At 37.2% G+C, this 24,947-nt stretch overlaps 1 protein-coding gene across 2 annotated transcripts in view; it reads left to right on the top strand.

Moving 5' to 3' along the window:
- dclk1a (doublecortin-like kinase 1a) overlaps positions 1-14,749 on the top strand; it is a 70,899-nt gene extending 56,150 nt beyond the window's left edge. For both annotated transcript variants that reach the window (XM_067432740.1, XM_067432741.1), the window contains 11 exons: positions 1,358-1,436; positions 3,475-3,650; positions 5,222-5,341; positions 7,926-8,072; positions 10,375-10,508; positions 11,449-11,526; positions 12,486-12,582; positions 13,133-13,213; positions 13,353-13,442; positions 13,539-13,612; positions 13,999-14,749. In XM_067432740.1, the coding sequence (XP_067288841.1) occupies positions 1,358-1,436; positions 3,475-3,650; positions 5,222-5,341; positions 7,926-8,072; positions 10,375-10,508; positions 11,449-11,526; positions 12,486-12,582; positions 13,133-13,213; positions 13,353-13,442; positions 13,539-13,612; positions 13,999-14,056 (1,134 nt within the window). In that variant the 3' untranslated portion in view covers positions 14,057-14,749. The remainder of the gene's footprint in view (positions 1-1,357; positions 1,437-3,474; positions 3,651-5,221; positions 5,342-7,925; positions 8,073-10,374; positions 10,509-11,448; positions 11,527-12,485; positions 12,583-13,132; positions 13,214-13,352; positions 13,443-13,538; positions 13,613-13,998) is intronic.
- The last annotated feature ends 10,198 nt before the right edge of the window (positions 14,750-24,947 follow it).

The raw sequence follows: 24,947 nt of genomic DNA on the forward strand, positions 1-24,947 counted from the left end.
AGCGGACTGCAAAGGGTCCCTGAACCCCAAAACCAATTTACAGCTCAGCCAGTCACGGCGCTCACACTCGCTGGTGCCATGGAAACGCACCGCTGTGTTTAAAAGCGAGAATGATGATGGCGTCCCGAGCGAATATCCGGAGCAGAACTGGCCGTATCCCGAGCGGGTTATCCGTTTCAGGAGGTGTGAAGTTCGGCGTGCTTCTCGGATATTTCTCATACATGAACTGCTAGGCATGTGGCGGCATCACATTTCCATATTGCTGGAATTCCCAAAGCTTTTTATCGCGATTTATATCATTGTGGACCGTTATACGATATTACCGCGGTATATGTTATTATAGCGGTCATACGGTTTCAGGAGGTTTGAAGTTAGGCGTGTTTTACTGAGATATTTCTCATACACACTGAGCAAGAGCTGCTAGCCATGTGGCGGCATCACATTTGCACATTGCGTTAATAGCTGAAGCTATATAGGTATATCGTATTATCGCGGTATAAAGCTCATAGTAATGCCTTATTCTGCATCCCTTAATCCGACCCAATACCTAAACTTAAACGCTACAAAAACTACCTTACTAACATTAATAAGCAGTAAATTAGGAGTTTATGAGGCAGAAGTCGGAGTTAATAGAGAATATGTGCTCCCCATACTAAAGTGTGAATCTTTTAGAGGTTTAAAATAAGAAGCGCCGACAGAACCTTTTCTTCTAAGAGTGAAGCTAACCTCTAATAATCGGTACAGTAGAAAGTGCATTCTAAAAATCTGACGAAATATTCCTGGTATTGAATCAACCTGTCCTCCAAAAAAATACGACTCTATAGGTCGTTTTTCAAGCTCCTTATTACGACCTATATTTACGTTTTAAAGTCATGCGCCCTCTAGCTGGAGTAAAAATAATGACAGTGTCGCGTTACGTCTGACGTCATGACTGTCAGTACCGATAAAACTGCGTGTTCATTTTAATGTCTGGATTTTTACCACCATTTGTCATTTTTCCATTTAGCAAAAATATTTTGTTTTAATTTACAACTACAGCCACTCCTTCCCTAAACCTACCCAGTGAGTTATAGTCACACACACATTATGAGCACATGTGTTGAACTCACGATCGCATGATCACATGTTGGTGGTGTGTAGTGCAATGCTTTACCAACTGAGCTCTGCAAAAGCTGAAACATTACACAGATAAAAGAGAAAAATGCTTTAAAATGAAAGTGTCCTGCTGTCGATAGGAGCACAACTGTAGTGAACGCTCCTATGGGCCGTATTTAAAGGACGTGACGAACGACCTGTTGGCGTAGTGGTTGGAGGACATGTTGTGTGAAATGTTTGAGTTGTATGTTGTGTTCCTCAGGGCTCTCAGCACAGCGGCTCATCTCTGACCTCCACTAAAGTCTGCAGTCTGGAAGAGGAGGACGTGTGTGTGAGCGACGGTGAGAACGCTTTACACACATACAGCCAAACCACACACACACATGACGTTTCTCTAGTGTGTGAGGACAGTACAGTTCATTCATGATGTGAGGAGACCTGGGACATATTACACTCTTCATACAGTGACTAAAACTGATAACAATCAAAATGATTCCCACACTGTCCCCTGAGCATGTTTGGCTATTCTTTAATCGCTAATGTGACCTTTGACCCCACTCATTGGTTGAGCTAATTACCCAATCATGTTCTTAATTCGAACAGCTGATTGGTTGATAGTAATCCATTACATCCCATAAGTTATCTGACGTGATCAGGATGAGTTTAGTTCTCCTCATGTTTTATTACCCTTTTCTAAACTGTAGAGAATAAACTGTGATAATGTGAGAAAGGATGAAGGTGTCTGCATATATTTTGGTTTGATTTTTTTTCTTTTTGTGAAATAGATTTTTACATTTTGTTGTATAAATTGGAGTAATTTTGAGTTTTTATTTTATTTTTCTATTTAGCTTAAAATGATCATTTTAGGACTTAAACTTAAATCAAACTTAAACAAAAATGAGAAATTTTGCTTTGGCTACTAAATGGATTATTATTTTTTTTAAAGCTAATGTTTGTGTTTTTTATGGAAGCTTGTTTTTCTCCTCACAATTCTGACGTTATATCTAGCTATTGCATGTTTTAAAGTCACAAAGTTTTTTATTTCATCTTTAGCAAAAACAATTTTTTAAAGAGTTTTATCTTTAGTTAAGAACAGCATCTGTAGGTTTGGACCATTTCTAAATCCATGGGAGATAAATGCATTGAAAGAGATCAGGAGTTTGTGCTGTTCGGGAAGAGTGATGGTCTGCAGATACGGCAGGTTAATGAACGCATTAATGAGACTAATGACAGCTTTACAGTGTGTGCAGTGAAGGCTCAGGTGTTCATTATACAGTCACTTCCCCTTCAGTGTGCACGTGTGGCGAAACCACTGCCAGTGGGGTGAGAAAAATAATCTTATTTAATAATAATAATAATAATAATAATAATATATTTTATTTGTAAAGCCCTTTTCATAGTCAAAAACAATCCCAAAGTGCTACACATAAAACAAATAAAACAAAATTAAAAACCGGAAAGAACACACACACACACAAAAAAAAAGTTAGCAAAAAGTAAAACATGCTTGTTTAAACAGAAAGGTTTTTAGTTCTCTCTTGAAAGAGTCTATGGCTTGAGGAGCCCTTAGGTTTTCTGGAAGGGAATTCCAGAGACGCGGTGCGGCTGGGCAGAAGGCTCGATCCCCCATAGTGCGGAGCGTAGCTCTGGATGGTTGAAGAAGGGCTTTGTTTCCAGAACGGAGGTTGCGTGAAGAGTTTTGTGTTGCGACGAGTAGTTCCTTTAAGTGGGGGGGTGTGTTTCTGTGGATGCATTGATGGGTGATGCAAGTGTGGGACGGAGACAAGAAAGATTTCAATCAGAAACAAGCGCAAAAAATGCTCTTCTTACTCTTACTCTTCTTACTCTTATAGTACAAATTATTGTCTTGTTTTGGGGAAAAATAACTCAAAATGAAGAGAGTTTTTGCTTAAAATAAGATAAATAATCTGCCAATGGGGTGAGAAAAATAATCTTAATTCAAACAGAAAACAAGATTATTTACCTTAATCTTAATTTTGAGTTATTTCCCCCCAAAACAAGACAATTACTGATGTTTGGACTAGAAACAAGACAAAAATACTGAGTAAGAAGAGCATTTTTTGCAGTGTGATTATTTTTCTCACCCCATTGGCAGATCATTTCGCCTGTTTTAAGCCAAAACTCTCTTAATTTTGATATTATTTTCAACAAAACAAGAAAAAATATCTCATGTCGTTTTACTGATCTAGTAAATGCATCTTGATTTAAGAATTGTTAGATATTTAGACTGGAAACAAGACAGAATGCCTGAGTAAGAAGAGCATTTTTTGCAGTGTGTTTATCGTGGAGTTTCTCAAACTAGGGATGGATTCAGATTCAGATTCTCGCTCTAATATTCCTCTTCTTCTTCTTCCACAGCTGAGCCCTCGGAGGAGACGCCGATGCCCGCGGTCCCGAGCTCCATTTCAGATCGGTATAAAGTGGGCCGAATGATCGGCGATGGGAACTTCGCGGTGGTCCATGAGTGTGTGGAGATCTCGAACGGCAGGGCGTACGCTCTGAAGATCATCAATAAAGGCAAATGCAGAGGGAAGGTGAGATGCGGAAGCATTGTGATGTGCTCAGTGGGCTTGTTTCATATGTGTGTGATGATTTCAGAGCTGGACAGTAACTAAGTTCATTTACTTGATTTACTTAAGACATTTCTCCGAAAAAAATGGCGTTTGGGGGTAAATGTGTGTTATTTTGGCGAGGTTGCTGCTAAAATTGGCATTCCTGGGTCTATATATCCCATAATTGAGGTCGCTTCAACCCGCAGACATGGAAAACAACCGGTGGGAAAACCGCAGACTTGGCAACACAGTGCAGTTGAGCTCTTTTGACATTTATAACGTTATGCGTCGCTCCGCTGCTCTGATTGGTTGTCGGTCTGTCCAATCGAGGTCTTTCCTGGTTGGGTTAAACACGCCCCATAATCACAGCCCAATGAGCATCAGACTCATATTCTGACTGGAGCTGAGGATGACCACGGCAGGCTACAGATATACTGCATTGATACACTACTGATAATGAACAAAGGACCTTTTTGTCCACCAAATATCACAGTTGATGGGAAATTTGTAACAGTACAAAGCTGTTGTTTTCCCAGATCTGGACAGTAACAGCTCATTTACTCGAGTCCTGTACTTAAGCACACTTTGTGCTTTTCTGTAAACTTCTGACTTTAACTTCACTCCATCTGAAAGACAAATATCGTCCTCGTTACTCCACTACATTTCTATCAAGGTCCTCGAAGTGGAAAGTCGTTTCTGTCGCCGCTTTGAAAGTCAGTGATGATTTTTTTCTTCTTTTAAAGGTGTTTGGGTTTTTGCAGAAAGCCTTTCAGGAATCACTCTTGTAGAGTCTCGTGAAGTTCAATGATTTCACAGCATTTATTAAACACTGATTTATAGTTTAGAGCAAAATGGAAGAAGACGGATGTCCAAATGCTCATTTAGTGGAGGATTGACATAAACAAAGTTGATTCTGTCTTCAGTGAAGGTGAACAGTGTGAGAATATCAGATGTGTATCAGTGTATTGGATCCGTGCATTCGGCCTTAAAGTGACAGCAGCTTTGTAACTTTTCTACAAGTATTTAAATGAGTTTAAGTTAGTCGTATGCTAGTGTGTCAGATGGAGCGTCACTGACTGGCTTAAACCATGATGGCATAATGTGCATTTAGACAACTATAATACAATAATGCGGCGACATAAAGAAGGACATTTACTTTTGATACTTAAGTACTTTTGAAAACAAATACTTCTGTACTTTTACTCCAGTAAAAATCAGTTTTTACAACGTTTACTTGTAACAGAGTAATATTAGACCAGCAGTGCTGTTACTTTTACTCAGGTAATTAAGTTGTGTACTTTGTCCACCCCTACACACACTCACTCACTCACTCACTCACTCATACACACACACACACACACACACACACACACACACACACACACACACACACACACACACACACACACACACACACACACACACACACACACACACACACACACACACACACACACACACACACACACACACCAGTAGTACTGTTACTCCAGTAATGAAGTTGTGTTTGTCCACCTCCGGATGATTTATTCTTGTGTTTTTCTCCTGCGCAGGAGCACATGATCCAGAATGAGGTGGCGATCCTAAGAAGAGTAAAGCATCCGAACATCGTGCTGCTGATCGAGGAAATGGACACGTACAGTGAGCTCTACCTGGTCATGGAGCTCGTAAAGGTGTGTAGCATTTTAAGTGTGAGTGTTCACTTTCAGACTCTAGGGGGCGCTATTACACATCTCCTGAATGAGCACAGAATCTCCTGATCAAAACACATGCGAGTAAGACGCAGAAACAAGCGATCGCATGTAATCATATGCATATGTAAATAACGTGACATTAAACATCATATAAATCAAAACGATCTAATGTTCCTGAATGAGATGTGGAGCCAGGACTGAAGCATTCGAGGTGTAGATGGACTCGATCTGAGTTTAAATCTCAAAATCTGATCTGGAGTCAGTTTTTCACACACACCTGATTTTCTCAGCTTTTGGTTCAAAATGTTGCTTTTTTATGAAACTTACTCATATTCAAGTGTTGATAGAAAAGGAATGCATGAAGCTAGAATAAAACGTGTTTAAAAAAAGAGGATCAGCTCTTTCTTTTGATTGCATGCTCAGATATTCATAAAACATTTACATTTATGCATTTAGCAGATGCTTTTATTCAAAGCGACTTACAACTGCACAGCAAACAGTGCTCTTCTTACTCAGTGTAAGGTGAAGGTTTGTACGAGAACAGTCTGAACTGTGGATGTGAGTCAGTCTGTAGGTGAGCAATCATCGCTCCATACACACACTTCTACACAACACACACTCTTCACACTCTTCTTACTCAGTCATTTTGTCTTGTTTCCAGTCCAAATATCTAACAATTCTTAAATCAAGATGCATTTACTAGATCAGTAAAACGACACAATTGTCCTTGTTTTCTTAAAAATAAAATCAAAGTGAGTTTTTGCTTAAAACAGGCAAAATGATCTGCCAATGGGGTGAGGAGAATAATCTGATTTCTGATTGAAATCTTGTTTCTTGTTTCCGTCCCAAACAGAAATAAGATTATTTTTCTCACCCATAAATCTCTCTTTTCATTTTGATATTTTCCCCCAGAAAACAAGAAAAAATATCTCGTCATTTTACTGATCTAGTAAATGTATCTTGATTAAATCCAAAGTTTTGGACATTACTCAGAGTAGCATAAAATATTCAATGGGCTGATCAATTTGTGTGAAAATGGTCAAAAACTCTCGCAGTGGCTGGAAACTTTTTTTTTTTTTTAAACGCCGGCGGGGAAAGAGTTAAAGGTGAAAACATGCAAATATAAACTCCAGGTTTACACACGTGTTGTGTATGATGTTCAGCGCCGATGGGTCGGTGTAATGGCCAGCTGTTATTTTCAGCTCCTGCTCCACTTACTCGACTCTTTGAGGGGATTTCTGATTTCTGCCACGCGAACGGCAAACCAGGCCACCGGCGGTGGATAAACTCCTCGAGATCGAGAAAACTCTTGTGATGCAATCATGTTGTGTGTGTGTGTGGAAACACACTTTTGGTTCTGAACATCCTATCATTGTATCACAGCTGTTTACACTGCAAAAAATGCTCTTCTTACTTAGTATTTTTGTCTTGTTTCTGGTCAAAATATCTAAAAAATATTAAAATAAAAAACATTTACTTGACAAAGCAAAAATTATTGTCTTGTTTTGGGAAAAAAACGAGTCTCAAGACTTTGCTTTTTTCCCATTCCACCGCCTTGTGTCGCATTTTAAAATGCAAAAATCGTGAACTGGCCTTTATTAAAGGCTTATTTCAGCCATTAGCAGGGGCGTAGCCGTCTTTTCAGAAGTGAGGGGGACAGAAATGTCGTAATACCATTTATTTATTTTTGGACCAATATAATTTATCGCATCTCTTGCTTTTAATTGGGCAAGATATCAAATACACTGCTGAACAATAACCACTAATTAATATCTATAATATTATTCTCCTATTTTTTGTGCCAATTTTATGATTGGGTTATATACTACAACCCCCCACCCCCCACCCCACCCATGGCGATTAGCATAATGATCAATGGTCGTGCTCCATATCCCCCTTAGACAAGAGATTTATGCATATTATTTCTGGAAAAAATCCTCCAATTACATATCCTCCAGGCTCAATTCTGGGTGAACTATCCCTTTAAAGTGACAGCAGCCTAGTACACCGTTAATGTTAAAAAGGGTTAGTTCACCCAAAAATGAAGATGATGTCATTAACTCCTCCCCCTCATGTGGTTGGACACCCGTCAGACCTTCGCTCATCTTCAGAACACAGATGAAGATATTTTAGTGTAAAGCTGAGAAAGGGTCGTTATTTTGATTTTCGCGCACAATAACTATTCTCGCCGCTTCATAAAGTGATTGTCCAGCCGCTGTAGTGAGATGGGCTGTGTGTCGATGTGTTTAGGGCCTTTATGGGTCTTGAGAGTGGGAATGGACTGAAGGCCAATGGAGGCCTATCTGAAGCCTTTCTCAGCTTTACACTAAAATATCTTCATCTGTGTTCTGAAGATGAACGAAGGTCTGACGGGTGTCCAACCACATGAGGGGGAGGAGTTAATGACATCATCTTCATTTTTGGGTGAACTAACCCTTTAATGAGTGACAGTAGCCTAATACACCGTAAATGTTAAATTACACAATAATTACTCCCTTCTCTTGGCTGAATAACTTAATACAGGGATGAAGGTTATTAAATTTCTCTTTGTTCTTATTTTTAGGGAGGAGATCTGTTTGATGCCATCACCTCTGCCAACAGATACACGGAGCGGGACGCCAGTGGCATGCTGTACAACCTGGCCAATGCCATCAAATACTTACACAGCCTTAACATCGTCCACCGGGACATCAAGCCAGAGAACCTTTTGGTAAGATATCAGCTCTAGTCAGAATATGAGTCTGATGCTCATTGGGCTGTGATTATGGGATGTTTCAACCCAACCAGGAAAGACCTCGATTGGACAGACCGACAACCAATCAGAGCAGCGGAGCGACGCATAACGTTATAAATGTCAACAGAGCTCAACTGCACTGTGTTGCCAAGTCTGCGGTTTTCCCACCGGTTGTTTTCCATGTCCGCAGGTTGAAGCGACCTCAATTATGGGATATATAGACCCAGGAATGCCAATTTTAGCAGCAACCTCGCCAAAATAACACACATCTACCCCCAAACCCCATTTTTTTCCCGGAGAACTCCCCCGAGAAGCTATTGGGCTTGTTTTGGGCTAGTAGTTGGAGGATTTGGTTGTAAACACTTGGCAACCCTGTCTGCACGTGCGCTGGAATAAACGTTAGAAGATAAAGACGAGTGTAAGCAAACTTTGCCGGTGTTGTAAAAACTGAATTTAAGGACACACACAGCACTTCCCAACACGATCATCATTACTGAGAGACATAGTGAAGGTGATGCAGATACGAACAAGCTCTCCGTTTAGGATTAGAGCAAACTCAACCCAATGATTACACTTCTGACGATCATCTGTCCATCATCGGCTAAAGCCCGTCTAAAGATTGAAATCTTGTTTCTTGTTTCCGTCCCAATCAGAAATAAGATTAACTACTATAACTAATTTGATATTTTTCCCCAGAAAACAAGAACAAATATCTTATGTAATTTTACTGATCTAGTAATTGCATCTTGATTTAAGAATATTTAGATATGTGGACTGGAAACAAGACAACATTTCTAAGTAAGAAGAGCATTTTTTGCAGTGTGAAGAGTGTGTGTTGTGTAGAGGAAGTGTGTGTATGGAGCGATGATTGCTCACCTACAGACTGACTCACATCCACAGTTCAGACTGTTCTCGTACAAACCTTCACCAGACATCATTCATGAATCAGAGGCTCATCCTCCGAGGATTAAAGACGGAAGTGTGGCTTATTAAAGGGATAGTTCATGTCCGACATGTAGGTGTGTGTGTTTCTTCAGGAGAACACAAATGAAGATGTTTAACTCAGCTGTTGCTCGTATAATGCATGTCAATGGGGTGTATTTCTATGAGAGAAAAAACACACAGACATACGAGTCCATATTAAACCCTGAGGCTCGCGGAGACACACTGATGAGCCGAAGACCCGAAGCGATCGCTTTCTGCCAGAAACACAACAGTATCTGTGTTATTTTATACCTCATATCAGACGAATCTCATCTAGTGTTCCCATCACGTTTTAGAGACAATCCTGTTATCATCCTCATGTGAACTTCAGTCAACGTCAATCTGTGAGAACGGTGACGGCACGCAAGCCTCTCGTGTTTAATCTGGTTTTTCTTTAGAAAATGGCCGCCAAATGACTCGCCTAATGCCACTCATAATACATCGCTTTTAGTCATTTCTGATCATTTCGATAACGTTTTCATCCGCACAGATGGAAAGCGAAGCAATATCTGAATACATCTGCACTCATTTGCATACATTTCCAAAATGTAAATCTGAACTTTGGATAAAGCAAATTCCTCTTTCACACAAATGTACACACTGCACCTTTAAGCCCCGTTTATGAGCTGTGGAGTTCGTCTGTAAATGCTGTGGATCTTATCAGGAACATCAGTTTCTCAAACGCATTCCAGAAAGAGCTGAAGAGAATCGCTTGAAGAAGCATGCATGTCAAACACATGAGGTTTTTTCATAATGCATCACTTTACATATTATATAACTGCAGACTAAAGCCAGCCAAGCTTAGATGCTCAATGGATTCAGTTCATTTTTAGCATCCGTGGAATCTGGGTTAAAGACATCACACTGCAGAAAATGCTCTTCTTACTTAGTATTTTTCTCGTTTCCAGTCTAAACATCTAAAAATTCTTACATCAAGATGCATTTACTAGATCAGTAAAATGACATATGGGGTGAGAAAAATAATCTTGTTTTCTGTTTGAGTTAAGATTATTTTTCTCACCTCATTGGCAGATTATTTATCTTATTTTAAGCAAAAACTCTCTTCATTTTGAGTTATTTTCCCCAAAACAAGACAATTACTTTTGCTTGTCTAGTAAATACTTCTTGTCTTAAGAACTTTTAGATATTTGGACCAGAAACAAGACAAAAATACTGAGGAAGAAGAGCGTTTTTTGCAGTGTGCATATTTCTGTGCTCACCTTGTTTTTTTTTTGAGAGCTGTAATATAATATTTTTGAGCGCTCTAATGCGGTTCTTCGCTCTTTATTGGCAGGTTTACGAGCATCAAGACGGCAGTAAATCTCTGAAGCTGGGCGACTTCGGCCTGGCCACGGTGGTGGACGGACCCCTGTACACCGTCTGCGGGACGCCCACATATGTAGCACCAGAGATTATCGCAGAGACCGGGTGAATATTTCAGCACGTTTGCTCAAATCTGGCTCATTTTCATGAACTCGTGTGATGTTGTGATTGTTATAATCGGCAGAGGTGGACAAACTACACAACTTCATTACTTGTGCAGTGCTGCAGGTCAAATATTACTCCATTACAAGTGAAAGCTGTAAAAACTGATTTTTACTGGAGTAAAAATACAGAAGTATTTGTTTTCAAAAGTACTTCAGTATCAAAAGTAAATGTCCTTCTTTATGTCGCCGCATTATTGTATTATAGTTGTCTAAATGCACATTATGCCATCATGGTTTAGGCCAGTCAGTGACGCTCCATCTGACACACTAGCAGACGACTAACTTAAACTCATTTAAATACTTGTAGAAAAGTTACAAAGCTGCTGTCACTTTAAGGCCGAATGCACGGATCCAATACACTGATACACATCTGATATTCTCACACTGTTCACCTTCACTGAAGACAGAATCAACTTTGTTTATGTCAATCCTCCACTAAATGAGCATTTGGACATCCGTCTTCTTCCATTTTGCTCTAAACTATAAATCAGTGTTTAATAAATGCTGTGAAATCATTGAACTTCACGAGACTCTACAAGAGTGATTCCTGAAAGGCTTTCTGCAAAAACCCAAACACCTTTTAAAGAAGAAAAAAATCATCACTGACTTTCAAAGCTGCGACAGAAACGACTTTCCACTTCGAGGACCTTGATAGAAATGTAGTGGAGTAAAGAGGACGATATTTGTCTTTCAAATGGAGTGAAGTTAAAGTCAGAAGATTACAGAAAGAATAATACTCCAGTAAAGCACAGAGACTCAAACAGTGAACTTCAGTACAGGACTCGAGGAAATGAGCCGAGGGACTGTCCAGCTCTGATGGTCAGATGATTGAGAGTTATATATTGAGCTAAAACTAACTCTTGTTTCGTTTGCTGTTGGAGGTATGGCCTTAAGGTGGACATCTGGGCCGCTGGAGTCATCACTTATATTCTCCTCTGTGGCTTTCCTCCATTTCGTGGGTAAGTTCAGTGTGCAGTTTAATGCTTTTCAAAGTGGTTTTAAATTTATGAGTAGAAAAGAGGTTTGCATGTCAAAGATTAACTCCAACATGTAGGTGTGTGTGTTTCTTCAGGAGAACACAAATGAAGATTTTTAACTCAACCGCTGCTGTGTCGGTCATATAATGATGTGAATGGGGAACAATTCTATGAGAGCAAAACAAACATGCTTAGACAACACACACACAGAGCCCTGTGGCTCATGACCACACACTGATGACAACACACACACACACACACACACAGAGCCCTGTGGCTCATGACCACACACTGATGTCTGAAGACACGAACCCATCGGTTTGTGTGAGAAATCGAGCCGTATTTATATCATTGTTTACCTCAAATACAACGCTATATCCAACAGCCTTCACACACTTCACTTCCGGTAAGGTCAATAATACTCGATCTGCTGTAGTTTACGAGATTCACTTCTGGCGTTGGCGTAAACTACACCAGATCGTGTATTATTGACCTTACCGGAAGTGAAGTGTGTGAAGGCTGTTGGATATAGCGTTGTATTTGAGGTAAACAATGATATAAATACGGCTCGATTTCTCACACAAACCGATCGAGTTTTAGACTTATCTTCAGATTTGAAATATAACATATAAGCATGTTTGTTTTGCTCTCCTAGAATTGTTCCCCATTCACATCATTATATGACCGACACACAGCAGCGGTTGAGTTAAAATCTTCATTAGTGTTCTCCTGAAGAAACACACACACCTACATGTGGATGCCCTGGGGGTCAGCAGATCAACATCAGGCTCATTATTGGCTCAACTATCGCTTTAAATACATTCTCACTGAGTAATGTAATCAAAGCCTGAGGTTATGTAAGGTGTTCTGGCGCCTCCCTGTGGCTGTGTGTGGTACTGTCCATGTTGATTTATATGTAATGTGAAGTCTCTGTATTCCAGGAGCTCTGAGGATCAGGAAGCTCTGTTTGACCAGATCCTGCTGGGACAGTTAGACTTCCCTCCGCCGTACTGGGACAATGTGTCCGACTCAGCCAAAGTAAGACTTCCTTTGGGATAAGTAATGATCAGGGGATTTAAAAAAAGGCAAATAATATTGTGGGGTTTTTAAAAGCAATGTAATATATGAAAGGCGATGCACTGCAAAAAATGCTCTTCTTACTCAGTATTTTTGTCTTGTTTCTAGTCCAAATGTCAAAAATTCTTAAAACAAGAAGTATTTACTAGACAAGCAAAAGTAATTGTCTTGTTTTGGGGAAAATAACTCAAAATGAAGAGAGTTTTTGCTTAAAATAAGATAAATAATCTGCCAATGGGGTGAGATAAATAATCTTAATTCAAACAGAAAACAAGTGAAGTGTTTTACTGTCTGGAAATTATGCTGAAAAATCATCTTTTCTTCAGAATAAATTACATTTTAAAATATTTTAAAACAGTTATTTTAAATAATGATAATTTTTAGAACATTACTGGTTTTACAGTTTTTTTATTAATTAAATTAAAATAAAGCAATTTAATAATTGCTTTATTTTTTATTATTATGGCATTATTAATGGTGTGTGTGTGTGTGTGTGTGTGTGTGTCCTCAGGCTCTGATTGTGTCGATGCTGCAGGTGGAAGTGGATCAGAGATACTCGGCTCTGCAGGTTCTGGACCATCCCTGGGTCACTGTGAGTAAAGCACACTCCACACACACGCCATACTCATAAAGCCTCACACACGCCATACTCATAAAGCCACACACACTCCATACTCATAAAGCCACACACACAGTTTAATGACTGCTGTAACTGATGATCAATATTTCAGAACGACGGTCTGTCAGAGAACGAGCTCCAGCTGTCTGTGGCCGGGAAGATCAAGAAGCACTTCAACACCGCAGGAGAGTCTGTGCTGACGGTGAGACTCCTGAACACACACACACACACACACACACACACACAGATACGGCTGATGTGTGTAATGTTTCTGAGCTCCACTGATTTCTTCTCTTAGCTCGACCATGACTTTTCCATCCAGAGATCCGGGTCGTTGGACTTCTATCAGAACCCGGGAATGTTTTGGATAAGGTAACGCCTGTGTGTGTGTGTGTGTGTGTGTGTATGTGTGAGCACTGAACCCTGCTTATGTCATGATGAGCTACAGCCTGTGTGTGTGTGTTGTGTGAGCACACTGCACAAAATGCTCTTCTTCCTCAGTATTTTTGTCTTGTTTCTAGTCCAAACATCTAAAAATTCTTAAAACAAGAAGTATTTACTAGACAAGCAAAAGTAATTGTCTTGTTTTGGGGAAAAATAACTCAAAATGAAGAGAGTTTTTGCTTAAAATAAGATAAATAATCTGCCAATGGGGTGAGAAAAATAATCTTAATTCAAACAGAAAACAAATTCTGAGTGAGAAGAGCATTTGTTTGCAGTGTGATGGACCTCCGCTAAAGCTCCTCTGTCGTCCTCAGACCTCCGCTCTTGATAAGGAGAGGCAGATTCTCCGATGAAGACGCCACCAGAATGTGATCTCAGCTCCTGATCGCCCAGCCGACCTGTAGCCTCCACATCAGCCTTCTTCCCAATCCCAAATCCTACCACGCCCGAATCGGAAGACTTTCCGGAAGAGGAGAAGCGTTTATGAGGATTCGGAGCGGCGGGACGAACCCAGCCATTTTGTAATCGGATCACACAACGGTGCAGGGAAAATGATGACCGTCAAGAAGGCCATTTCTTCTTTATTTATGGTCATTAGAATAACCTTTTCATTTATTTATACACATTTTCTCTCGAAAAATGTTTTCTGTTGAAGCACCTTAGAAACGTGATGTTTTTATCGGTCCGGTTTCGCTCCAGAAGGAATCCGTAAGGACTGATCCGCTGATTAGCATACAAACAGGCTGAGAATGATCTGATTGGCCGATTCCTGGATTTCTGGACGCACAGCACTTCTTCATACGCGAGATGGGGACCTTGTTTTGTAATCAGTGTAAATAATATAATTTCAATTATTTTGATATTGACAATATATTTCTTTATCTTATCTAGACAATGTAAGTCACATTTAACCATTTTTGCAGTTTTTAAGTATATGGAACATAAGCACAAATGCAAACACAGGGTCAGCTTTTGCACTGCAAAAAATGCGTTTCTTAGTATTTTTGTCTTGTTTTAGTCTAAACATCTAAAAATTCTTACATTAAGAAACATTTACTAGACAAGTACAAATTATTGTCTTGTTTTGGGAAAAATAACTCAAAATGAAGAGAGTTTTTGCCTAAAATAAGATAAATAATCTGCCAATGGGGTGAGAAAAATAATCTTAACTCAAACAGAAAACAAGATTATTTTTCTCACCCCATTGGCAGATTATTTATCTTATTTTAAGCAAAAACTCTCTTCATTTTGAGTTATTTTCCCCAAAACAAGACAATTACTTTTGCTTGTCTAGTAAATGTTTCTTAATGTAAGAATTTTTAGATGTTTGGACTAGAAACACGACAAAAATACTGAGGAAGAAAAGCATTTTTTCAGTGTGGAAAACACAAATGCCGGTTGTTTCTGATTAACTCCATTTCATTAATGCAGGACGTTTATCCAGAGGTCAGAGGTCAGGGTTCCTAAACTATTGTATTCTCTCATTAGTGCATGGAATACATACGGACTCTTACATTATAATTTCAGAAATTATCTTATTAAAAATGCACTATAATCTCAATGTGTTGTTGTGTATTGATGAGCTCTCCTGACCTCTAGGGGGCAATTCGAGGATACACACACTCTGCCCACCTTATTTTTAACGTCGTTTGTAAACAAGGGGGTAATCTAGCGCTCGGAAAGCGTTCCACCCCTAGGGGCTGCCATTGCTAACCAAGCCATCACCTGCTGTTAGCATCCCATTGACTCCCATTCATTTTTGCGTCACTTTGACAGTGAATAACTTTACATCTGAGACGTTTAAAGACTCCATTTGTCCATTGTTTATTTCTAAAGAAACACGACAATGCATAAAAGGCTCCATTACCTTGTATCTTACACTATCGCCCCGCAGAAGCTGTTTTTGTAAAAATAGGCTAACGATTGCGTCATAACCAACGCGACTCTGTCGCACATGTTGAGAAATTACCGTATAGACCTGAGGAGAAGCTCGCAAGCAATCTTTTACTGTCTATGAGACAGTCGGGGGGACGTGGAGACATAAAGTCTGATAAAGTCAAGGGGGAAGAATGGGGAGAAGCCCATAGTGAGCCAAAAGCAACGGGAAAAAATATTTAAACAACGTGATTCAGCTTTCACTTTCTACAACTACTAGAAGACCTTCAGCTGTCCGACAGGAGGCTCACGTCACATCTACGTCTTCAAGCTCAGTCTGAGCCTGCGCAGTTCGCTCAGCCATCAGGAAGTGAGTGCCCCTAGGTTGACTTCATTATTTAGCCGTTGACGTCAATGGGGTCGCTGTGTCCATTTCTTTTACTGTCTATGTTTGTAAAGTAACTCTCATGTTTTTGCTGGTATACACAAGGGGGCGCTATGACATCTGAAAGAGTACTGAATCTCCTGATCAAACACAGGTGAAGAAGAAGAAGCACAAACAAGTGATATATCTGATCATCAACATTAAACAGCATATATATCTAAACTGCCTGATGTTACTGAGTGAAATGAATGCATTTTCCACACTGAATTTTGCTACGTTTATTGTGGGACATTTAATGAAAAATTGTCAACTGTGAGTAAATGAATTTACACTGCAAAAATGCTCTTCTTATTTAGTATTTTCTTTCTTGTTTCCAGTCCAAATATCTAAAATGCTTAAATCACGATTAATTGACTAGATAAGTAAAGCGAAATAACATATTTTGGGTCGCTCTTCCTCCTGCGTCATGTGACCTTTCCGACATGATGATGTCATACACCGAGAAGAACGACCCCGAAGTCGAGCGTTTGAGGTTAAAGTGTATAAATGTGTATTAGTGTAGTAAATGTGTGATGGTTTGTCTGGATCAGACTCTATCCCTCTGGGAGTCTCTGAAGCTCTTCCTCATTGATTTGGACCTTCAGCCGTTGGTTCCCATTGAAGGCCATTATGAGGAGAAAAAAAACGTTTCCACTGAAGATATGAACGTCTTGGATGGGTGGGTGAGGTAATTATCAGGAAATGTAAATTTTTAAGTAAACAAACCCTTTAAGGAAAGTAACATTTAAATGACAATTTTGCTACGATTTTTGCTTGAACACATTTAAATTTTTATTTTAATATTGCAACTTATAAAACTTTAAAAAAATATGTTTCAATTATATGTTGAAAGTAGTGTAGGAAATAGCTAATTTAGGCTGTTGAATGCTTGAATCTGATTAGTTGACGAGCATGCCTAAAGTAGTTCCAGGCAGGTCTCAACCGCATTACAGTTCCATTTCACTCCGCCGAGGGATTTCAAAGGTAAGAAATCCAAGCAAAGATTGTAAACAGGATATAAAACAGTAATTATTTCCATGGTTTTCTCACAAAATTACGTTTAATTATGTATCAAACGCATACTCTCTCCAGCTCTCCCACTCAAACACACTCGCGCGCACGCACACACACACACACACACACACACACGCGCGCGTGTTGTAAGCGCGGCTCTTACGATTTTATCAGTAAAATAATTTAAAGCTACATGACATTTTACACTAGCGAGGTAATAAAGACGGCGTTTTCACAGTTCCGTGTGTGTACACGCTGCCGAAGACTGAAGAAAGACACCGACTGAGCCGAGGTAACACACACACACACACACACACACACGCACGCACGCACGCACGCGGGCTGTAGCTCTTAACACATGGTTCAGGACTCTCTCTCTCTCTCTCTCTCTCTCTCTCTCTCTCTCTCTCTCTCTCTAATTACTCACTGTATCATAACAGATTTTTTCATATGACATTTTCTAAAGGGGGTGGAGTGGGGTAAGATGAGCCATGTTTTACTTATGTGGTCCTCAAGATTAAAACTAAATAAAATTAAGCAGAAGTGCAATGAAAGCATCTGGAGTAATTTCAGGATTTTTGCTGTCGTTTTAAATGACCAACATACATCTCTGACAAAGGGTTTTAAAAAATATGTCTGTTCCTGTGGCTCAGTTTACCCCAGCATAGGGGTAAGTTGATCCAGTCAGTGGGTCAGTTGCACCATCGATTGAATTGATTGAATCTGAAATAAAGTAATGCAGTATGTCAGTTTTTAGAGCACAGATTAAGGTTTATGAAAATCTGCATCTATGAGAAGCTTTTCCATGTGGGAGGACGCGGTGAAGTGAAACAACTTACCTTAAAAACAAAACGTTCGCCGATATCTCCGGACTGGAGGAACGCATGTGCTTCAAAAGTTGTGCGGTGGAAGAGGGCGCTTGTGCAAACAATATATCTTCGATCAAACTTGTACCTTAGGGTGTTTTCAAATGTACCAACGGTACCCGGACCGTTATCAGTGTACCAGAATATTTGACTTCGCCACGATAATTATTAAATCATTTCTGGATGAGGGATGTTTAGATCGTCGTTTTTTGATGATGTATAGATGGTCGTTTTTTTGATGATGTTTAGATCGTCGTTTTTTGATGATGTATAGATCGTCGTTTTTTTGATGATGTATAGATGGTCGTTTTTTTGATGATGTATAGATGGTCGTTTTTTTGATGATATATAGATGGTCGTTTTTTGATGATGTACAGATGGTCGTTTTTTTTGATGATGTATAGATGGTCGTTTTTTTGATGATGTATAGATGGTCGTTTTTTTGATGATGTATAGATCGTCGTTTTTTTGATGATGTATAGATGGTCGTTTTTTTGATGATGTATAGATGGTCGTTTTTTTGATGATGTATAGATGGTCGTTTTTTTGATGATATATAGATGGTCGTTTTTTGATGATGTATAGATGGTCGTTTTTTGATGATGTATAGATGGTCGTTTTTTGATGATGTATAGATGGTCGTTTTTTGATGATATATAGATGGTCGTTTTTTGATGATGTATAGATGGTCGTTTTTTGATGATATATAGATGGTCGTTTTTTGATGATGTATAGATCGTCGTTTTTTTGATGATGTATAGATGGTCGTTTTTTTGATGATGTTTAGATCGTCGTTTTTTGATGATGTATAGATGGTCGTTTTTTTCATGATGTATAGATGGTCGTTTTTTGATGATGTATAGATGGTCGTTTTTTTGATGATGTATAGATGGTCGTTTTTTTGATGATGTATACATGGTCGTTTTTTGATGATGTATAGATGGTCGTTTTTTGATGATGTATAGATGGTCGTTTTTTGATGATGTATAGATGGTCGTTTTTTTGATGATGTATAGATGGTCGTTTTTTGATGATGTATAGATGGTCGTTTTTTTGATGATGTATACATGGTCGTTTTTTTGATGATGTATAGATGGTCGTTTTTTTGATGATGTATAGATGGTCGTTTTTTTTGATGATGTATAGATGGTCGTTTTTTTGATGATGTATACATGGTCGTTTTTTTTGATGATGTATAGATGGTCATTTTTTTGATGATCTATAGATGGTCGTTTTTTTGATGATGTATAGATGGTCGTTTTTTTGATGATGTATAGATGGTCGTTTTTTTTGATGATGTATAGATGGTCGTTTTTTTTGATGATGTATACATGGTCGTTTTTTTGATGATGTATAGATGGTCGTTTTTTTGATGATGTATAGATGGTCGTTTTTTGATGATGTATGCATGGTCGTTTTTTTTGATGATGTATAGATGGTCGTTTTTTTTTGATGATGTATGCATGGTCGTTTTTTTTGATGATGTATATATGGTCGTTTTTTTTGATGATGTATAGATGGTCGTTTTTTTGATGATGTATAGATGGTCGTTTTTTTGATGATGTATAGATGGTCGTTTTTTTGATGATGTATAGATGGTCGTTTTTTTGATGATGTATAGATGGTCGTTTTTTTTGATGATGTATACATGGTCGTTTTTTTGATGATGTATATATGGTCGTTTTTTTCATGATGTATAGATGGTCGTTTTTTGATGATGTATAGATGGTCGTTTTTTTTCATGATGTATAGATGGTCGTTTTTTTGATGATGTATAGATGGTCGTTTTTTTTGATGATGTATAGATGGTCGTTTTTTTGATGATGTATAGATGGTCGTTTTTTTTGATGATGTATACATGGTCGTTTTTTTGATGATGTATATATGGTCGTTTTTTTCATGATGTATAGATGGTCGTTTTTTGATGATGTATAGATGGTCGTTTTTTTGATGATGTATATATGGTCGTTTTTTGATGATGTATAGATGGTCGTTTTTTGATGATGTATAGATGGTCGTTTTTTTGATGATGTATACATGGTCGTTTTTTGATGATGTATAGATGGTCGTTTTTTGATGATGTATAGATGGTCGTTTTTTGATGATGTATAGATGGTCGTTTTTTTGATGATGTATAGATGGTCGTTTTTTGATGATGTATAGATGGTCGTTTTTTGATGATGTATAGATGGTCGTTTTTTGATGATGTATACATGGTCGTTTTTTTGATGATGTATACATGGTCGTTTTTTGATGATGTATAGATGGTCGTTTTTTTGATGATGTATACATGGTCGTTTTTTTGATGATGTATAGATGGTCGTTTTTTTGATGATGTATAGATGGTCGTTTTTTTGATGATGTATAGATGGTCGTTTTTTTTGATGATGTATAGATGGTCGTTTTTTTGATGATGTATACATGGTCGTTTTTTTTGATGATGTATAGATGGTCGTTTTTTTGATGATCTATAGATGGTCGTTTTTTGATGATCTATAGATGGTCGTTTTTTTGATGATCTGTAGATGGTCGTTTTTTGATGATGTATAGATGGTCGTTTTTTTGATGATGTATAGATGGTCGTTTTTTGATGATGTATAGATGGTCGTTTTTTGATGATGTATGCATGGTCGTTTTTTTTGATGATGTATATATGGTCGTTTTTTTGATGATGTATAGATGGTCGTTTTTTCATGATGTATAGATGGTTGTTTTTTTATGATGTATAGATGGTCGTTTTTTGATGATGTATAGATGGTCGTTTTTTGATGATGAATAGATGGTCGTTTTTTGATGATGTATAGATGGTCGTTTTTTGATGATGTATAGATGGTCGTTTTTTTTGATGATGTATAGATGGTCGTTTTTTGATGATGTATAGATGGTCGTTTTTTGATGATGTATAGATGGTCGTTTTTTTTGATGATGTATAGATGGTCGTTTTTTTTGATGATGTATAGATGGTCGTTTTTTTTGATGATGTATAGATGGTCGTTTTTTGATGATGTATACATGGTCGTTTTTTTTTTGATGATGTATACATGGTCGTTTTTTGATGATGTATAGATGGTCGTTTTTTTCATGATGTATAGATGGTCGTTTTTTTTTTGATGATGTATAGATGGTCGTTTTTTTTGATGATGTATAGATGGTCGTTTTTTTTGATGATGTATAGATGGTCCTTTTTTTTGATGATATAGATGGTCGTTTTTTGATGATGTATACATGGTCGTTTTTTGATGATGTATAGATGGTCGTTTTTTTGATGATGTATACATGGTCGTTCTTTTTGATGATGTATAGATGGTCGTTTTTTTTTGATGATGTATAGATGGTCGTTTTTTGATGACGTATAGATGGTCGTTTTTTGATGACGTATAGATGGTCGTTTTTTGATGATGTATAGATGGTCGTTTTTTTGATGATGTATACATGGTCGTTTTTTGATGATGTATAGATGGTCGTTTTTTGATGATGTATAGATGGTCGTTTTTTGATGATGTATAGATGGTCGTTTTTTTGATGATGTATAGATGGTCGTTTTTTGATGATGTATAGATGGTCGTTTTTTTGATGATGTATACATGGTCGTTTTTTTGATGATGTATACATGGTCGTTTTTTTGATGATGTATAGATGGTCGTTTTTTTGATGATGTATAGATGGTCGTTTTTTTGATGATGTATAGATGGTCGTTTTTTTTGATGATGTATAGATGGTCGTTTTTTTGATGATGTATACATGGTCGTTTTTTTTGATGATGTATAGATGGTCATTTTTTTGATGATCTATAGATGGTCGTTTTTTTGATGATCTATAGATGGTCGTTTTTTGATTATCTATAGATGGTCGTTTTTTTGATGATCTATAGATGGTCGTTTTTTGATGATGTATAGATGGTCGTTTTTTTGATGATGTATAGATGGTCGTTTTTTGATGATGTATAGATGGTCGTTTTTTGATGATGTATGCATGGTCGTTTTTTTTGATGATGTATATATGGTCGTTTTTTTTGATGATGTATAGATGGTCGTTTTTTTGATGATGTATACATGGTCGTTTTTTTGATGATGTATACATGGTCGTTTTTTTGATGATGTATAGATGGTCGTTTTTTTGATGATGTATAGATGGTTGTTTTTTTGATGATGTATAGATGGTCGTTTTTTTGATGATGTATAGATGGTCTTTTTTTTTGATGATGTATAGATGGTCGTTTTTTTGATGATGTATAGATGGTCGTTTTTTGATGATGAATAGATGGTCGTTTTTTGATGATGTATAGATGGTCGTTTTTTGATGATGTATACATGGTCGTTTTTTTTTTGATGATGTATAGATGGTCGTTTTTTTGATGATGTATAGATGGTCGTTTTTTGATGATGTATACATGGTCGTTTTTTTGATGATGTATAGATGGTCGTTTTTTTGATGATGTATAGATGGTCGTTTTTTGATGATGTATAGATGGTCGTTTTTTTCATGATGTATAGATGGTCGTTTTTTTTTTGATGATGTATAGATGGTCGTTTTTTTTGATGATGTATAGATGGTCCTTTTTTTTGATGATATAGATGGTCGTTTTTTGATGATGTATACATGGTCGTTTTTTGATGATGTATAGATGGTCGTTTTTTTGATGATGTATACATGGTCGTTCTTTTTGATGATGTATAGATGGTCGTTTTTTTTGATGATGTATAGATGGTCGTTTTTTGATGACGTATAGATGGTCGTTTTTTGATGATGTATAGATGGTCGTTTTTTGATGATGTATAGATGGTCGTTTTTTTGATGATGTATAGATGGTCGTTTTTTTTGATGATGTATACATGGTCGTTTTTTGATGATGTATAGATGGTCGTTTTTTTGATGATGTATAGATGGTCGTTTTTTTTGATGATGTATAGATGGTCATTTTTTTGATGATGTATAGATGGTCATTTTTTTGATGATGTATAGATGGTCGTTTTTTTTTGATGATGTTTAGATCGTCGTTTTTTGATGATGTATGCATGGTCGTTTTTTTTGATGATGTATACATGGTCGTTTTTTTTGATGATGTATAGATGGTCGTTTTTTTTGATGATGTATAGATGGTCGTTTTTTTTGATGATGTATAGATGGTCGTTTTTTTTGATGATGTATAGATGGTCGTTTTTTTTGATGATGTATAGATGGTCATTTTTTTGATGATGTATAGATGGTCGTTTTTTTTGATGATGTATAGATGGTCGTTTTTTGATGATGTATACATGGTCGTTTTTTTTGATGATGTATAGATGGTCGTTTTTTTTGATGATGTATAGATGGTCATTTTTTTGATGATGTATAGATGGTCGTTTTTTGATGATGTATAGATGGTCGTTTTTTGATGATGTATAGATGGTCGTTTTTTGATGATGTATAGATGGTCATTTTTTTGATGATCTATAGATGGTCGTTTTTTTGATGATCTATAGATGGTCGTTTTTTGATTATCTATAGATGGTCGTTTTTTGATGATCTATAGATGGTCGTTTTTTGATTATCTATAGATGGTCGTTTTTTGATTATCTATAGATGGTCGTTTTTTGATTATCTATAGATGGTCGTTTTTTGATGATCTATAGATGGTCGTTTTTTGATTATCTATAGATGGTCGTTTTTTGATTATCTATAGATGGTCGTTTTTTGATGATCTATAGATGGTCGTTTTTTGATTATCTATAGATGGTCGTTTTTTGATGATGTATAGATGGTCGTTTTTTTGATGATCTATAGATGGTCGTTTTTTGATGATCTATAGATGGTCGTTTTTTGATGATGTATAGATGGTCATTTTTTTGATGATCTATAGATGGTCGTTTTTTTTGATGATGTATAGATGGTCGTTTTTTGATGATGTATACATGGTCGTTTTTTTGATGATGTATAGATGGTCGTTTTTTTGATGATGTATAGATGGTCGTTTTTTGATGATGTATAGATGGTCGTTTTTTGATGATGTATACATGGTCGTTTTTTTGATGATGTATAGATGGTCGTTTTTTTGATGATGTATGCATGGTCGTTTTTTTGATGATGTATAGATGGTCGTTTTTTTGATGATGTATAGATGGTCGTTTTTTGATGATGTATAGATGGTCGTTTTTTGATGATGTATGCATGGTCGTTTTTTTTGATGATGTATAGATGGTCGTTTTTTTTTGATGATGTATGCATGGTCGTTTTTTTTGATGATGTATATATGGTCGTTTTTTTTGATGATGTATAGATGGTCGTTTTTTTGATGATGTATAGATGGTCGTTTTTTTGATGATGTATACATGGTCGTTTTTTTTGATGATGTATAGATGGTCGTTTTTTTGATGATGTATAGATGGTCGTTTTTTTGATGATGTATAGATGGTCGTTTTTTTTGATGATGTATAGATGGTCGTTTTTTTGATGATGTATACATGGTCGTTTTTTTTGATGATGTATAGATGGTCGTTTTTTTGATGATGTATACATGGTCGTTTTTTTTGATGATGTATAGATGGTCGTTTTTTTGATGATGTATAGATGGTCGTTTTTTTGATGACGTATAGATGGTCGTTTTTTTTTGATGATGTATAGATGGTCGTTTTTTTTGATGATGTATAGATGGTCGTTTTTTTTGATGATGTATAGATGGTCGTTTTTTTGATGATGTATACATGGTCGTTTTTTTTGATGATGTATAGATGGTCGTTTTTTTTGATGATGTATAGATGGTCGTTTTTTTGATGATGTATACATGGTCGTTTTTTTTGATGATGTATAGATGGTCGTTTTTTTGATGATGTATACATGGTCGTTTTTTTTGATGATGTATAGATGGTCGTTTTTTTGATGATGTATAGATGGTCGTTTTTTTTGATGATGTATAGATGGTCGTTTTTTTTGATGATGTATAGATGGTCGTTTTTTTGATGATGTATACATGGTCGTTTTTTTTGATGATGTATAGATGGTCGTTTTTTTGATGATGTATGCATGGTCGTTTTTTTTGATGATGTATAGATGGTCGTTTTTTTGATGATGTATAGATGGTCGTTTTTTTGATGATGTATACATGGTC

This window comes from Pseudorasbora parva, chromosome 23, assembly GCF_024679245.1.
Source record: "Pseudorasbora parva isolate DD20220531a chromosome 23, ASM2467924v1, whole genome shotgun sequence".
NCBI lineage: Eukaryota > Metazoa > Chordata > Actinopteri > Cypriniformes > Gobionidae > Pseudorasbora > Pseudorasbora parva.